General features: G+C 40.4%; 1 protein-coding gene across 1 annotated transcript in view; it reads left to right on the top strand.

Annotated features, from left to right (window-relative positions):
- epb41a (erythrocyte membrane protein band 4.1a) overlaps positions 1-15,782 on the top strand; it is a 68,788-nt gene extending 53,006 nt beyond the window's left edge. The window contains exons 18-21 of the mRNA XM_084378569.1: positions 7,165-7,266; positions 10,421-10,501; positions 10,815-10,934; positions 12,358-15,782. Coding sequence (XP_084234695.1) covers positions 7,165-7,266; positions 10,421-10,501; positions 10,815-10,913 — 282 coding nt within the window. The 3' untranslated portion in view covers positions 10,914-10,934; positions 12,358-15,782. The remainder of the gene's footprint in view (positions 1-7,164; positions 7,267-10,420; positions 10,502-10,814; positions 10,935-12,357) is intronic.
- Positions 15,783-16,974: the final 1,192 nt, after the last annotated feature.

The following is a 16,974-nucleotide window of genomic DNA, read 5'->3' as shown; positions in this document are numbered from 1 at the left end:
TTGCATGTCCAGGATTTCCCTATATCTTGCTGCATTCATTTTACCCTCTAGCTTTACAAGCCAGGGCCTGCTGCTGATTGGTGTGTTTGTGGTGATGTGCAGTGTTTTGTGTCTGCCAAACATAGCGTTTAGTCTGATGGCCAAAAAGCTCCATTTTGGAGTCTTCCAGTTGACCTTGGAGTCTCCTACATGCCTTTGGGTGAACTCTCGTAGAGATTTAATGAGCTTTCTTCAACAGTGGCTTTCTCTTTGCCACTCTCCCATAAAGCTTTGACTGGTGAAATACCCGGGCAACAGTTGTTGTATACAGTCTCTTCCAGCTCAGCTGCTGAAGCTTTTAACTCCTTCAGAGTAGTCAAAGGTGTCTTGGTGGCCTCCATCACTAGTCTCCTTCTTGCACAGTCACTCAGTTTGTGAGGACGGCCTGCTCTAGGCAGATTTACACATGTGCCATATTCCTTCCATTTCTTAATGATGTATTTAACTGAACTCTGGGGGATGTTCAGTGACTTGGAAATGTTTTTGTATCCATCCCGTCTTATACTTTTCAATAACCTTTTCACAGAGTTGCTTGGAGTGTTCTTTTGCCTTCATGGTGTAATTGTAGCCAGGAGCACTGTGTTATGTGGGTGAGTCCAAAAAGGAAAGGTAAGTAAGGTTGTAACAGGGTTTATTCCACATGGTAGCACAAGCAGAATCACATCTTCTTTTTAGCTCCAGGATCAACAACTAACAGCCAGTAGTTACTTCCGCCTTCTCTTCTTCACTCACTAACTCACAGTGCCTCCTAGTGGCGGAACATGGATGCAGGAATACTAAGTGAACACAACATCCCCCCTTTACTTAAGAACAGTTCTTCCTTCAGCTGTAATGTAATATAGAAACATAAATCCTTTACTTGTCAATTCTCTCTCAAAGGTCTTTACACCTGAGACCAAATAATGAAATTAAGATTAATACACAGCATATGTTTCAACCTAGACTGCTTCTTTGTGTCAACAGAATCAATAACATTGTGTTTGTTCCTTTTAACTATTCTTCCTTTCTCACAACACAGTAAGAAGATCGAATAACATTCAGCTCAATCATTAATTTCTTTTAAGCAACTTATTTTGAACATTATCACAACACATTGTTTGTTTTTTTTTTTTTTTTTTTTTTTTTTTTTTTCCTTTTAAGTCTTATAGTCTTTGAGCCAAGCTGGTGGGTTATGTGCTCTAACAGGACGACTTCCGGTCTGTTGCACATTTCCAGGCTCAACTGTTCCTCCCACTTCAGTTTCTGACTGAGCCGAGTTTTCAGGAAGCTCAGCGGGTACTGAAGTCAGATGAGAAGCATGCCATGTTTTTCCATCATCCAAGATGTAGGTGCATGGACCCACTTGCTTTTTGATCATGATGGGGGCAGAGAATTTCTGATGTCCCTTTAACACATGTACAGGTTTGCGCACCCGCACCTTGTCTCCCTCTCTGAATGAAGGAGTGCGAACTCCACGTCTGGTATCAAAGTACTTCTTCATGTGCTTTTGTCGAAGGGACACTCTCTGACGCAGCACATCATCACGTGCTGTCATGGCAGGGGGAGAAAGCACGTCGAGCTTTGTTCTCATCTTGCGGCCATGCATCAGCTCGAACGGTGATGCACCCGTCATGGCGTGTGGTGTAGCACGATACACTTGTAGGAAATCAGCTGTAGCTCTTTTCCATGCTTTGTTTTGAAGCATTGTGGCCTGGATGCAGCTTTTGAAGACTCTGTTAAACCGCTCTATTGCACCGTTAGCAGCTGGGTGGTACACAGAGGAGCGGATATGAGTGATTCCTCTTTCTTTCAGGAATGATGAGAATTCAGCAGATGTAAATTGCGGTCCATTGTCAGTGACCAGGGACTCTGGATCACCACACCGGCTGAACACACTGCTGAGAAATCCAAGCACAGTTACCGTGGTGACAGATGGTGCAAAAGCTACTTCGGGCCATTTTGAGTAGTAATCGGTGAGTGTGATTGCAAACCTGCAGTCGTAAGTTGCATTTTCAAAAGGTCCAACTATATCCATGCCCAATTTCTTCCAGGGGCCTTCAGGCAGAGACACAGGTTGCAGCGGTGCCTCAAAAACCTTTGCAGACTTGTCAGAGCTTTGACACACTGAGCATGCAGATATTTGAGAACGTACCAGTGCATCCATTCCAGGGAACCAGTACAACTCTCGCAGGCGCTGTCTTGTTCTCACAATGCCCTGATGACCTTCGTGAGCTAGAGCAATGAGTGTGTGGCGTAAAGAGGCAGGCACCACTAGGCGTGTCCCTCGAAACACCAAATTGTCCTTCACACACAGTTCATGCCTCATCTTAAAGTAAGGCTGCAGAATTGGCTCCACGGCTTTCACAGAAGCTGGCCACTGCTGGAGGATCTGTACACGCAGAGAAGCAAGTTCAGAGCAGGAGGAGGAAGCATCCTCAAACTCACCAGCAGTCACAGAGACAGGACATGTTGACAGCAGAGCCACGAGTTCAGGATCAGAGTCTGTAAGGAGAGGAGAGGCAGCAGGCAGAGGTAAGCGTGAAAGGCAGTCGGCTGTGTGATTGAGTGAACCAGCCCGATAAACAACGTCATAAGTGAAACAGAGAAGGCGCGCAGACCATCTTGCAATGCGCATCCCTGCTCTATCAGTCCCTTTCGTTGAGAGGAGTGTTGTGAGGGCCTGATGGTCGGTGCGCAGTGTGAATTTCCGGCCCCACAAGTAAGTCCTCCATTTTTCCACTGCCCAGACACACGCGAGAGCCTCTTTCTCGACAGTTGAATATTTCCTCTCAGTCGGCGTCAGCGTCCTTGATGCAAACGCCACTGTTCGTTCTGTGTGATCTGGATGCAGTTGAGTGAATACAGCACCAAGACCATAATCTGAGGCATCAGTTGAGATTATGGTTGGAAAGTCCGGGTCAAATAAAGCAAGGGCAGGGCTATTCACCAGTAGCTGTTTCACATGAAGAAAGCATTCTTGAGCTTCATCAGTCCATTCAAATGTGGCATCTTGACGCAGACAGGCACGGAGTGGTTCTACCACTGTGGCGTAGTTAGGTATGAATTTTCCATACCAAGACAGCATGCCTAAGAAGGAACGCAGGCTGCAAGCATTTTTGGGAGCAGGAGCCTGTGTAATGGCTTGTAGGTGTTCAGTGTCAGGCTGAATGCCTCTTGCTGTCACTAAATGTCCCAAGAACTTTAAGCTGGTTTGGCGAAAGTGGCATTTCTTTTCATTCAGGTGCAAGCCTGCATCTTTAAGGCGTTGCAGTACAGTTTCCAGAGCTATGTCATGCTCCTGTGCCGTGCGTCCATAGCAGATTATGTCATCCAGGTAGTACTGTACATTAGGCACACCACTCAACACTGTCGCCATCAGTCTTTGAAATGCTGCTGGAGCTGAAGCCAGACCATAAGGGACTCTGCAATAACGAAACAGTCCCTCATGTGTGATGAAAGCAGTTAAATCCCGACTCTCAGGATGCAGCAGCACTTGGTGATACGCACACTCCAGGTCAATAGTTGAAAATACAGTCGCACCTGAAAGTGTCGAGAGCAATTCCTCCATGTGAGGGAGAGGGTAGCTGTCTACTATGATTGCTTTGTTTGGCTCTCGAAAGTCTCCACACATTCGAATACCTCCCGTTTTCTTTTGTGTGACTACTATCGGTGAGACCCACGGAGAGGCTTCAATGCGTTCTATCACACCAGCAGAAAGTAGTCGATTGAGCTCCTCTGACACAGCAGCTCGCACTGAGAAGGGAAGGCGCCGTAGCTTTTGACGCACAGGTACAGCTGTTTGTGTGACTTTTACCTTATGCATGAACCCTTTGGCGCATCCTACGGTTGCAGGAGAGGCTGGCTGTGAGGTGAGAGAGGCCACTGCAGCTGTAGGAAGCAGAGGAGGAGGTGAAGCAGTTGGTGGGTGTACAGTGTTGTCCTCAATGCGCAGGCGAAGGGCAGATATTAAATCCCGTCCCATCAGTGCAGTTCCTGAGTCCACCACATAGAAATTTGCCACGCCTTTAATGCCATCCATGTGTACAGTCGCCTTCATGCATCCTAACACTTTGATAGGGGTCTTTGAATATGTCACCAGTCGGACAGAGGATTGTTGGAGTGGAGCTTCTCTGAAATGCTCCTCATAGATGCATCGAGGCAGAACAGAAACAGCAGCACCCGTATCCACAGTCAGTTTCATTGTTTGAATTGTCTTTGCCGTCTGAATGTCCACTTTGCATTGTATTCTGTCCGGAGAGTCTGTTCCATCCACCAGCAGCAGCGTGTATTCAGGCATTTCAACCTCTTTCACTGCCTGAGTTTGCTGAGATTGACACACACGTGCAAAGTGTCCTTTTTTATTACAATTTCTGCACGTTACTTTGGCTGCTGGGCATTCACGTGAGTTGGCCAGGTGTTTTTGTGAACCACAACGGAAGCAAGCACGTGCAGATGAGGTCGAGGCAGGTTTATTAGCAGGTTTTGCAGAAAAGCTCCTATGTGGCTGTCTTGGCCTGTATGCTGTATCATGAGCCTTCACAACATGAACAGGTAAGTGTTGATCACCTGCCATAGACTTAGCTTGTTCACTGGCAGATTCAACTTGAGTGGCTATTGTAATAGCATCAGTTAATGTCAGTTTATCTTTAAGAAGCAGTTTCTCCCTAATGCGGGGGTTAGCCACATGCTCCACGAGCTGGTCTCTAATCATATCATCAGCATTGGCAAATTCACATGTTGCAGCAAGCTCTCTTAGTGAAGCAATGTATTGTACAATTGACTCCTGGGGTCTCTGTGCTCTCTTCCTGAACGTGTGGCGCTCCACCACCACGTTAACGGAAGGCATAAAATGTTCATTTAATGCAGCAATGGCGGCTGCTAGGTCGTCACCTGTGTTCGGCAGAGTATGAAAGATCCGCTGTCCCTCCGAGCCCAGACAATGCAGAAGTAGCGCTCGTCTCCTTGCTTCTGGCCACGCGTCTCCATCTGCACGGATGACCAGGAGGTAGTTTTCGAACATCCTCACCCACGTCTTGAAAGGAATGGCCGGCTCCCCCGGGCAAGGCAGGAAAAAATCCGGGAACGGGGCATTTACAGCCATCTTCCGCAAAAACAATTGCAGGTTCGACTCGTCGCCAATTTGTTATGTGGGTGAGTCCAAAAAGGAAAGGTAAGTAAGGTTGTAACAGGGTTTATTCCACATGGTAGCACAAGCAGAATCACATCTTCTTTTTAGCTCCAGGATCAACAACTAACAGCCAGTAGTTACTTCCGCCTTCTCTTCTTCACTCACTAACTCACAGTGCCTCCTAGTGGCGGAACATGGATGCAGGAATACTAAGTGAACACAACACACTGATTAACCAGTGACTGGACCTTCAGACACAGGTGTCTTTACACTACTATCACTTGAGACACATTCAGTGCACTCAGGTGATCTCCATACTAGCACCAGTATGTAAATGCAACTGAATTCTTATCCAGTCACTTATTTTACATTACTTTGTAGAAATCTGTTTTCAATGTGACATTAAACAACTTTTTTTTGTAAATTCTTTGTTTTGTATATTTTTTGTATATTGACCACTGTATGTGGCCCTCCACTGGCCCTCCACTGCTGGGCCTTCTGCCACTGCCGTTTCACAATTATCTGTCCCATCATCAACTCTGTTTGACTGCATATGATAAAGTACACTTATATTTACCTGAGGAGGAGGAGGAGCATGGCTGCGCTTCTCTCTGTGTGTAATAGTGATGCGCGGGTCTCAGTCCGTGGATCAGGCGGGATGGGTCATAAAAATTATCATCCTGATCAATAGCGGGTGGGATGCAGGTGGGTGAAATATGTCTCTATGAGAAAAAATTAATGGCATTACCTGCAGCGATCCTCCAGCAGCAGAAATGATATGTGTATCTCTACATTAACATGTGCATTTGATGCACAAGGAACAGCTGATAAACCTTGTTGATTATTTAAAACTCCTGACTCACCAACAGGATTGTTTAGTATTTCCTGTTAGTGAATGTTCTGTGTTTTTCTACATATGAAACGGTCTCACACACAGTTCAGATTCATACAGTAAAATAGTTTGGTGTGAAGCAGCTGTCCGGATAAATCCTGATATCCTATTTATTTAAGAAGCTAAAAGTTTAATTCTGTTTTCTCTGGAGAGTTTCCTCTTCAGCTTTTAGATTAGCTGCTTAAATGTGCCGCGATATTTGTTACAGTTACATTACTGCGCCCATGGAAACGTTTACGATAACTGAAAGCAGCCTCTGTACCCGTCCGTATAGGCGTATATTACTGCCTGAATAATGTGAATAATGCACCATTGATTTTAGACCAGCCCTTTGCTGGTCTACTGTGCAGTCCAGAGTGTTACGCCTGACTCGTTTTTTGGACAGCCAATTTCAGAATTTCGGCCATAAAAAACAACTACTGGCATATGTTTTAAATGCTGTTATAGAATATAGTGTCCATTTGTAATAACAAATGTTATCATTGTGACTGTTAACGCTTATTATTGTATTAATTGACTGTTAATTAATGCTTATTACTGTATTACCTATTTAGCGACTATAAAGAATTAAATAATGTAAACATGAATACTTTAGTTAACATAAACACCATTTGTAAATGATCACTAGACATATTAATTAACTGTTGTTAACTAATGTTAATTAATTTACCCTTATTGTAAAGTGTTACCATTAACTCATCATGCCACACACTTTACGCAAACTAAATTAAACTCACCAACTGTCTTAGTTTGTGTCTCTACAGCCAGCTCAAGTTTGATGAAGATAAATTCTCAATTAAGAGTGAGATGTAAAATAATACCGGCTCTACATGCCGTTTTCACCCACTGCTGATGTTTGGCTCTCTGTTGCTTCCCTCCTGCCTGCTTCATTCCTCTCCTGTCCTTGCCCCATGGAAACTATTGATTGAAATCAGAAATTTTTAGATCAAAGAATAAGACATATTTTGGTCGGTTAAAAAAAGTTCTGAGGTTCAATACCCAGCTGTAGTTCCAAGTAGTAGTCTCACAACTTTACAAATTACAGTTCACAAATATAAATTACAGATTAGAGATAATTGAGTATGCTTAAATATTGTGTAACACTTAAAAGCTGTCTCTCCCACAGCCTGTGGACAGCCTGGCAGAGAGGGACACAGGAGTGCTGCTGAGTGCCCAGACCATCACCTCCGAGACCATCAGCACCACCACCACCACCCAGATAACCAAGGTCTGCCCACTAACAGCCCCACAATCAGTAAATAGAGATCAATACAAACCACCACTTACCACTTTCATTCACTTGTAACAGCAATATTGACCCTTCACACCACACTACTTAAGAACGTGCTGCAGAGTGACTAAGGAGACTGTAAGCGGTCTGCCAGTAGTTCTCATCGAAATCAGGGATACTAGGTTTTTAATGTGTATGTGGCCTCACAAGCCTGATATGAATTGTTTGCATTTACATTTACATCTATACAAAAATGATTTATGCAACACAACATAAGTATACTGTGGAGTAAATGTACGTTTTCTGTTTTATAAAAGATATAATGTAATCTGGTCGGCAAATTATTATCTTCTTATTTAATTATCGTTTTTTAGATGTTTCACACCAATTTAAACTACACTGTCATATGCAATTGAAATACAAACACAATTCTACAAAAAAAGTGAGTTGACTTTATTGACTTGGAAATTCAAAGTCAGTTCACTGCTGGCGTTCTTCAGAAATGCGTCCACAGAGCAAAACAGTGGTCATTTTCTGCATTCCGGCATATTGCCCAATAGGCGCTTTTGCTTTTCACTTTGACAACAAATCCTCCGCCATCACCTTTTGCAGTCAGCTCTCCTAACTCTCTCCACTCCTGTTACTCTGTGTTGCGACTCTGCTGATGGCCCCCCTGCTGCATGGAGGAGAGGCCTATGGCAGTTTGTAATTACAGCGTCCGTCATCAGAGTATTGATTTTTTTTTTTTTTTTAAATAAAATGACTGTGGGCAAGTAATGTAATTGGTATAACACCTGGAACACCGACTACGCAGCAAGCCTAGTGCAATTTTTGTTAAATATGAAGAAAATGTGAGCAGAAGTGCTGCCAGGTCTCTGGCAAGAAATAAACTACAAATGTATTTCATGTATTAGTTTAGAGCAAGGTTTCAATAAGTTATTTAAGAGTAGGGAAAAAGATCTGCACTAACTGTTAAAAATACATAAAATAAGAAGTTATACAAACGGCTGTTTGCATCTTTGTATTATTATGTTCATAATGGAAATAAAACATGACATTTTCAGAAATATTACTCTGTAGTACTTGAACCATACATTCCTATGCACAGCTACTCAAACTCTAACTAAAAATAACAAAATCACATAGTGTGAAGAGTTTTGAAGCTCAGTAGTGGTTCATGTGATGGACACATTGTTTTTATTAAACTTCTGTGGCGTGGAGTAGGGTGTGCAGGCGTTACATTCTGGTATTGTGAAGTGCGTATAGCCTCTCCTAAGTAACTAAGCTTTGCCTAACTGGAAGACCTTGTGAATTACCGATGACTGTGAGCTCTTTGCTCCTGCAACTAAAAAAACAAAAATAACCAAGTTTATTATGTTCATTATGTAAATCTTTTATGTTTTGAATCAGATTGACCCCAGCAATTTAATCCTACAAATCAACTGTAGTTTACAGTGTTACCAAGTTACAGTCAGACCATCAGCAAGGAACACAGAGTTCAGAATTAGAATACTTTATTGGCCAAGTACTGTACAGTATATTTGAACATACAAGGAATTCAGCGTGGTGGTTGGATGTATATATCTAAAGACAGAAAGAATAAAACACCATGTAAACCAATAAAAAAGAATAAAAATAAAAATGAAACATTAATAAAAAAAACACTATAGGAGGGCTCAAACTGTCTCCCTGTGGTCATGGTGATCTCTTGGTAGTGGGTTTGTTCTTGGGCCTCCAGGATTTTGATGGTGATCTGATAGATCCAGTCATTAATGTTTACTTTTTCAAAGGGGCAAAATGATTGACCACATTAACCTTATAATAACATCCCAGTTCTCAGTAAAATTCTTGAACAGATACAGACAATTTCACTTAAACTTATCCTCTAATCCATAATATCTATGATGGTTTACAAAGCTCTCACTGGCCTGGAAGCTAGATGCTTTTTTTTAATCCCAAAAAGTATCTTACTGCTGCAACGTCCCCCCACGCTTGTTTTTCCTTAAGACAGCAATGCAGTTAAGCTGCTAACTATTACTCAAGAAATGCAGCTCAGCCTATAATATATTTTGCGTCGTTCAACCTCACTCCACTTTCCCAACTATTTTTACTCCTTTAACTGCTACGTCAAGCAAAGTAAAGCCAGCAGTTCAGTTTATCATGAGCTTTTCAACAAATAACAAATAATTCTTTATTGATCCCTGAGGGGAACTTGGTTCATTACAGTAACTCCTTCTAGAATAGAGATATAACATCATAGAGAGATTGAATAAAATATAAATAGAGAAAACAAGAAATGAGATTAAGAAAAATAAAATAAAATATACCTGAAGTAAAATATAAAATAACTGTAAAATCTGCATTTAACTATAGATGTACATTTGTATATAGAGTAGTCAACAGTATAAGTAATAGGTAAATGCTTGAATATTGCACCTGATATTGCACAGAAAATTGATAGGAAATCAGTCAATTGAAATATTGGGCAGTTAGCAGTATTATAAGTATGTAATGCTACAGAATTGATAAATGCTACATAAATTGTGGCATTGCTATTCAGATACTGATCCTACTCAGACCTACGCAGCTTTATTGAAAGGACATGTTCACATTCAAATGAATTTGACTGTATAACAGTTTCTTGTTACTCTTAATGTACTAGGCTGAACAAAGACAGGTTAAAAAAAACAAAACAGAACTATTATGTTATAATGTTCTACTTAATATACCGAAACAAAACATTGGAGGATAAAAAAAATCATAATTATTGTCAGTGTGTTAATGTTACCAGTGGAATTTGGTACAGCAAACAGAGATGTGCTGTGCTACCTCATCAATATGTTTCAGCATGACATGCTGCAGGTCTAGGGATTTATTTTCATTTGAATGCGGGTTCAGTCTTAAATTCTTGAGTAAGATATTGCCTTACCAGTACAGATTATTCATGTTATGCATACATTCATGATCCATTGCATCATTCTCCAAGAAAAGGTCACCAGACAGTCTTACATGGTGATTGACAGGCAAGTGTTGCCTGGGTTTCATGTCAAATTGGATTCAGTTCTCATTCAAAATTCTTTCAAATAAGATGGGTTTTGGCTATGCGTTTTTGCTAGCTTGAATTTTTGTTTGTGTCATTTCTCTGTTGTAGACAGTGAAAGGAGGGATCTCTGAGACTCGCATTGAGAAGAGAATAGTCATCACTGGAGACACTGAAATCGATCACGATAAGGTGAGGAATGTATATGATGGAAGAAGAGTCTCTGATGGACAACATTTTTTCAACCCTCACTGTTCACACTAAATTTTGTTGGGGTAATGTTTTTCTCAAAACTCTGCAATAAAGAGGTGGTTTAATTGTGTATTGTCACAGATTTCAGTTTGAAATGCACATGTGCCTGATTGATAAATCTGAAATTATCTATATGCTTAATTTGCCTCATAGATTGTGTTCATAAATCAGTTAAATTTGGTCTGCATGCAGTCATTTGAATTAAATGATGTGTTCTACTCACCTGAATTGTTGTCCTTCTTTCACTCTTCAGGCTTTGGCTCAAGCCATTAAGGAGGCAAAAGAGCAGCACCCGGATATGTCTGTTACCAAAGTGGTTGTGCACCAGGAAACAGAGATCACTCCAGAGTAAGACTGACTGATCCTTTGTGAGGTGAGTATCCAGCCTGAACCCTCACTCACCTGCCCCTAACAATCCATTCTCTGGTAAGATTGGAACTCTTCACACAATAAATCACCTGCTGTTCATGCAGATGATATGAATATTACATTCCCTCACCATAAAACGATCACATGACACAGCAACTTAAGATAGCATGGGCTCACAAATGGAGCCTGTGCCCCCTAACCTCCCTACTCCACCCAACCACCAGAAGGCTAAGTAATGGATCAATTAATAAATACAAAACACAACAAATTATAAATTAATTAATTCATCTAGTTAAGTCAAATAAGGTTCCTAGCCAGCTGAGCTGTAAAAGCTATAGCAGGGTTGGACAATACGTGACTACAACATATGAGTATGATTAGCTGGTGACTATCAGTTTAACAAGATTTGTTTGTGAGACTACATTTTGCTTGGCTATTGTTACAGTAAAGCCAGAAACAAATCTTGCATTGTAAGTCAAACACAAGAAAGGGAAGTTTAACACTCAGAGTCAACAACTGAGGTGAATCTTTTTGATTTGGGTTTAACAAGAGAAGTCAGTTACTGAAGCAGGGGTTATTAATGATGTTAAATGACATGTCTAATATAAACAAAAAAGTGTGACTTGAAATTTCAGTTGTTTTGACAGACTGAGAGGATCAAAAAGGCACCATTGTTATAAAAATTATTGATAGTTCTGGGTTACACCAGGGCGAGAGCAGATAAAGAAGGCACTAACATCTGTGCTAAAATACTAAAGGCAGGCCAATTCAGTTTACATGTCTATGTATCAGCGAGGGTCTGCTTTGGTCCATGTGACTAAAAAAGCTTTTTACTGTGGGTTATATGCAAAATAGGGCTTCAGGTAACTGAAAATGGAGCTTTTGGAAAACTCCGGCCAGGGTCCATCTATGTGTAATTATAAAAGGGCAGCGGAGGAGAATTGTCCAGAGGAATCCGCCAGGCTATAAATGATTGAATTTACCATTTGAACAATTATAGCACAAGTCATTCCAGCGTGGCCTTAGTTTTTTCCCTGGCCTTTCTATGTTTGTGTTGGCCACTTCCCAGGCTTCTATGTGAGAATCACCATTTAGTGAACACCTGATTTTATTTGAAATTTACTGCAACCATCATTACTATCATTTACATTATTATGATTTCAATATCAAATTTCATAATGATGTAAGGGCCTCCTTATGAATAACATTTAGTAATGATCTAAATTAAAGCAAGTAAAGTCATTAAATTAAGTTAAATTTTATTTTCTTACTTTCCCTTCTGTGATTTTGCTGGTGTATTCTTGTAATAAAATATAAAGTGCAAACGTTTGGTTGTTAATTTCCACTAAAGATATTTCTCTGTTTTTCTCTGACCATCTTTCCATCTCTCTTTCTCCCAATTTACCAATCTTTAAATCACCCCTTAGACCTGTCAGTTGCCCCCACTCTTCCTCCATACTTGTGTCACATCATACCATTTTGACTGCAGCACCCCCAGCCATCACACCCAACTGCACGGCCTTTGACATGAACCACCAGACCACATCAGAGGGAACAGGCTTCAACGTTGAACAATAAACTTTAACCTCCATGCGTGTGAAGTTTGCCCTGAAGGAGACAAATCACCAGAAAATTCCTAAGAACTTTCCCCGTATTCCCCACAATCCCCTCTTGTTCCACTTACTGCCAAAAAATCAACCGCTGGACTGATGACAAAAATAACTTTTTTTAAGGAGGAAAAAAAGAACATAAACTACAGCATTTGTGGTTTATTCCTCTGGAATATATACACTCTAGAGATTTTAAGAAACATTTTCAAGGGCATTTGGTCTTTTAATCTTGAGATTACTGGTACATTATTTTTCTACGGCTTTTCTTACCATCAGAATTGGTTATCAATAACTTGGAGGTCAAGTGTTTTTAAATGTGTTCCAAACAGCATTGACAAAAGAATTGTAGGTGATTTTTTGTGGGATTGTACACATTGGGAACCGAGCAACCCTCTCAAATCTTAGAGCGAGTTTGGTGTCATTTCTTGTACAGTTAATATTTTATTTTCCTTCTCAATGTGAAAAAATATTTTTTCAATTTATGTACAAAAAAAGATTGATTTTATCAAACGGCGGGGGCAATTACTCGTTTCACCTTGTGTAAAGCTCTGGCTTAAACATTTGTTGATGATGGATTTTACATCTTTTGATTGTTTTTAAATTGTTCTTGTTGTTGTAGTGCTTGTGTCACTAGAATGGGGCTTTTATCAGTACGAAGCAAACAGCAGTGACTGAAATAACCTTTTCTTTATGTATTCCCACCTCTGTCTTTTTTGTGTGTGTTTTGTTTTGTAAAACTACTCTGCAAGTGTGACTTCAACATTTTGTATTAAGAACATTCCTGTCACTTGATACAGTTTTAAGGGCCTTCCACATCAAGAACAATAACTATAACTGTCAGCAGAGACCACACCACAACTAAAACGAAAATGACATCGGGAAACGGTATCGCCTGGATCACTTTCAGAGCAATTTCATGAATTATAGAATAACAGCCAGGGACTTTTTTCCAACAACATAATATTGCAGGAGTGCTTATAATATTGGTCCTTCATGACGATCACCGGGATAATTGATGTTGACTCAGCCAAAAGTATGAATAAAATTTGTCTTCAAAAGTAGCCAGCTCTCCTAACAGAGAGTTGGGTTCTCCTAACTCCACATCTTTGAAGAACTTTGTAAAACCATATTTTCTTTTTCATTGCTCTGTGCAACATTGAGCAGTAACAGGTCACTGATACGCATGCTTGGTGCCACTGTTTACAGAATGTTATTTTTCATCAGTGTGGATGCTCACATTGTTATTGTTATGGGTATGGTTCTTGGTGTGGACATCCCTTTACTCATATCTACTAAGCAAGGCATCAGCATCTACAGTATTTCTGGTTATGTTTCACATTTGTACTTCATGTACCAAATGGGCAGTGTGTACTCAACTTAAGGGGGATTAACATGACATTAAAATTAGGTTAATTTGAGTGAAGTTTAAGATTAAAGATTAAAGCAATAATCATTGCAACTATTGCAACACTTCAACACATCTAAAAGGTTATCTGGTTAATGTTGTAATTACACTAATTAATTAGACCAGTTCCTAACCTACAGTGAGTGGACTTGCATGACATTCTCATCCCAAGCACGTTAGCACTGCTTTGTGACATAACTCAACACCCCATTCAGATGCACAAGTTAACCTTTAAGGACAGATGACTCCTAGCAAACAAATTACAAATTCTACAATGTCTGCTGCGATCTTCCTGAAGTTCTAATTGTGCAATCTGATTTAGTAAATTACGTCACTACGGTGCTTTTTTAACCAGGGTGGTGATATTGATGACCAAGATAGGTTCTCAGTGATGATAATTCCTAGGAACTTAAAACTTTTGACTTGCTCCACCTGCTCTACATTGATATAGACAGGGGTGTGTGTCTTTGCCTCCTTTTTTCTAAAATCAACAATCAGCTCCTTGGTTTCGCTGACGTTGAGCAGGAGATAGTTCTTTGTGCACCAAGGTTATGGATTTCCTCACAATATGAACTCTCTTCGTTGTTTATAATGCAGCCGCTGATGATGGTGTCGTCTGCATACTTCACAATAGAGTTCTCCTGATGTCTGGGAGTGCAGTCATGGGTGTACAGTGTGAACAGGAGGGGGCTGAGCACACAGCTCTGGGGAACTCCAGTGTTGAGCACTAACGTAGAGGAGATATCACTGTCAATCAGAACTCTCTGGGGTCTACTTGTGTTGAAGTCCTGTATCCAGTTGCAGAGCATTGTACTGCAGCCCAGAGTGTTTAGTTTTCCAATCAGCTTAATGGGTGAGATTGCGTTGAATGATGAGCTAAAGTCAACAAAAAGCATCCTGATGTAGCTGTTCTTAATCACCAAATAAATGACTTCAAACTATTTAGAAGGTTTTATATAAACTTAGGAATTGCTAACACCATGACCCAAGATGTGATAAACTTGAACCTCTGAACCTAAAAGTGATGTTTTTTCTGCTAAATAAAATTATTTAACAGAGTCAGACACTTCCAATAGATCAATAACAAGTGTAGCACTGTGTGGGAGCCTGTCTGAGTCATTAACAAATTAATTTATTAAAGCAGCACTAGTTTTGGGGAAGGAATTTTAATCAGAAGAGAAAGATCCTCATTGACTGTTTTTTTTTAAAATAAAATTTGTTTTCATGACTGAAAAAACAAACTGACCTTAAAGGACAACTCAATTCCATACTGTGTGTGTATATATATACACACATAAATATATATACATTTATATTGTTAATTGTTAATGTTATAAATTCTGAGTTTGAATTTCTTCTCCTAAACTACATAGTGCCCCTTTAATATACACTATGAAGCAGAAAAACCATCATTCAAACTATTGGTTTAACCAATTTAAAAATTGGGTTAGGGTTAGAAAAAAAAAGTACAAATATTATATGTATACAAATGCACTATAACATTACATTGTTGTAACAATACAGTACATAAGCCACAAGCCATAAGTTCACTTCCTTATTCGTGCACACTGCCCATTTAAATCAGACACATAATTAGTGAACACATGTAGTATATATTTTGTCAATTTTTAAACCTCATTGTCTGTGAAGTCCTCCCAACATGTTATAGTTTTGTCACTGTTATGTTGTCTTCATCGTGGCATTCCCGTTTTTATTTAAAACAAGCAACCCAACATTTCTTTCAATATCTTTCTTACTTGTGCACCCTAAATTTGCCATTACAGGCAGACATGTAATAAAATAGCACCATGAATAAACACAAAGACCTTGTATTTTATCTTGCTCTGTGTATACCTATTGTTCATATCTTTGATTATGATTTCACTGTTCTTATTTGTCTCATGCATACAGAGCCACTTAGGGGACATGGCCAGAAAGAAAAATCATTATGTTTCTGGTAGCTTGTGAACACATGAAAGTATCACATGCTCACGAGAAAGTATGGTGTGCGCTCAAAAATATACATACAGCAACTTGAACAATCAATTTAGGTGATCAAAGAAAGTTGTGTGAATCAAGTGTTCTTTGTATCATGGCCTCTTAACTTCCTCTGAGTGATTCTGATTGATAACAGCTGATGACTTTTCTGGGCCCATTTTAATAGGGCTTGTTTGATACAGCCATTAGATTCAGCCACAAACACTACAATGGGAAAGTCTAAGGAGCTCAGCATTGATCTGAAAGAGCACATTATTGATTTGAACAAGTCAGGAAAGTCTTGGAGCCATTTCAAAGCAGTTACAGGTCCCAAGATCAAGTCTACAAACAACTGTTTGTAAGTCAAGAGTCAAGAGTCAACCAAAAACCACCAAAAAGCAGGTCTGCAGTGAATTAGAAGCTGGAAGACAGAGCTGAGAGGCTGCTGTATTAGGAAGAAGCCCTTGCTCCAGACATGGCACTTTAAAGAATAACTACCGTTTTTTCAACCTGGACCTTATTTCTAGCATAAAATATGATGCTTTACTCACCCAGATAACTTTGGTGTCATTTGGCGTCGTTCGGACGAAATTAGATCCAGTGGAGCGCTGCGTATATCCATATAATGCGAGTGATCCAGGCACCGAAGCGCAGCCTCTATGAGCATTATCTGCCACGAAACTAGTTCATTTCACCAATATTTTGTTACGATACGCTAGTGCTATTCCCCTCTGAGTCCGGGCTTGTCTGTTGTCAACATCCGGGGTCTGTAGGTTGACCTACTACCTCTGACCTGGAAGATGTCATCTCTGAGCTGCGCTGGCACCCGCGACAGCTGGCTTGTTTACCTGTAGCAGCTACTGCTAGTTTGACCCCGGATGTTGATAACAGCCAAGCCCGGACTCAGAGGGGAATAGCACTAGCGTATCATGACAAAATATTGGTGAAATGAACTAGTTTGGTGGCAGATAATGCGTTATATAGAGGCTGTGTTTCAGTGCCCCTTCACTCGCATTATATGGATTTACCGGCGCTACACTGGATCTAATTTC

This window comes from Pagrus pagrus, assembly GCF_965226575.1.
Source record: "Pagrus pagrus genome assembly, chromosome: 17".
Taxonomy (NCBI): domain Eukaryota; kingdom Metazoa; phylum Chordata; class Actinopteri; order Spariformes; family Sparidae; genus Pagrus; species Pagrus pagrus.
The sequence above is the reverse complement of the archived record's forward strand: the minus strand, read 5'-3'. Positions and strand labels throughout refer to the sequence as shown.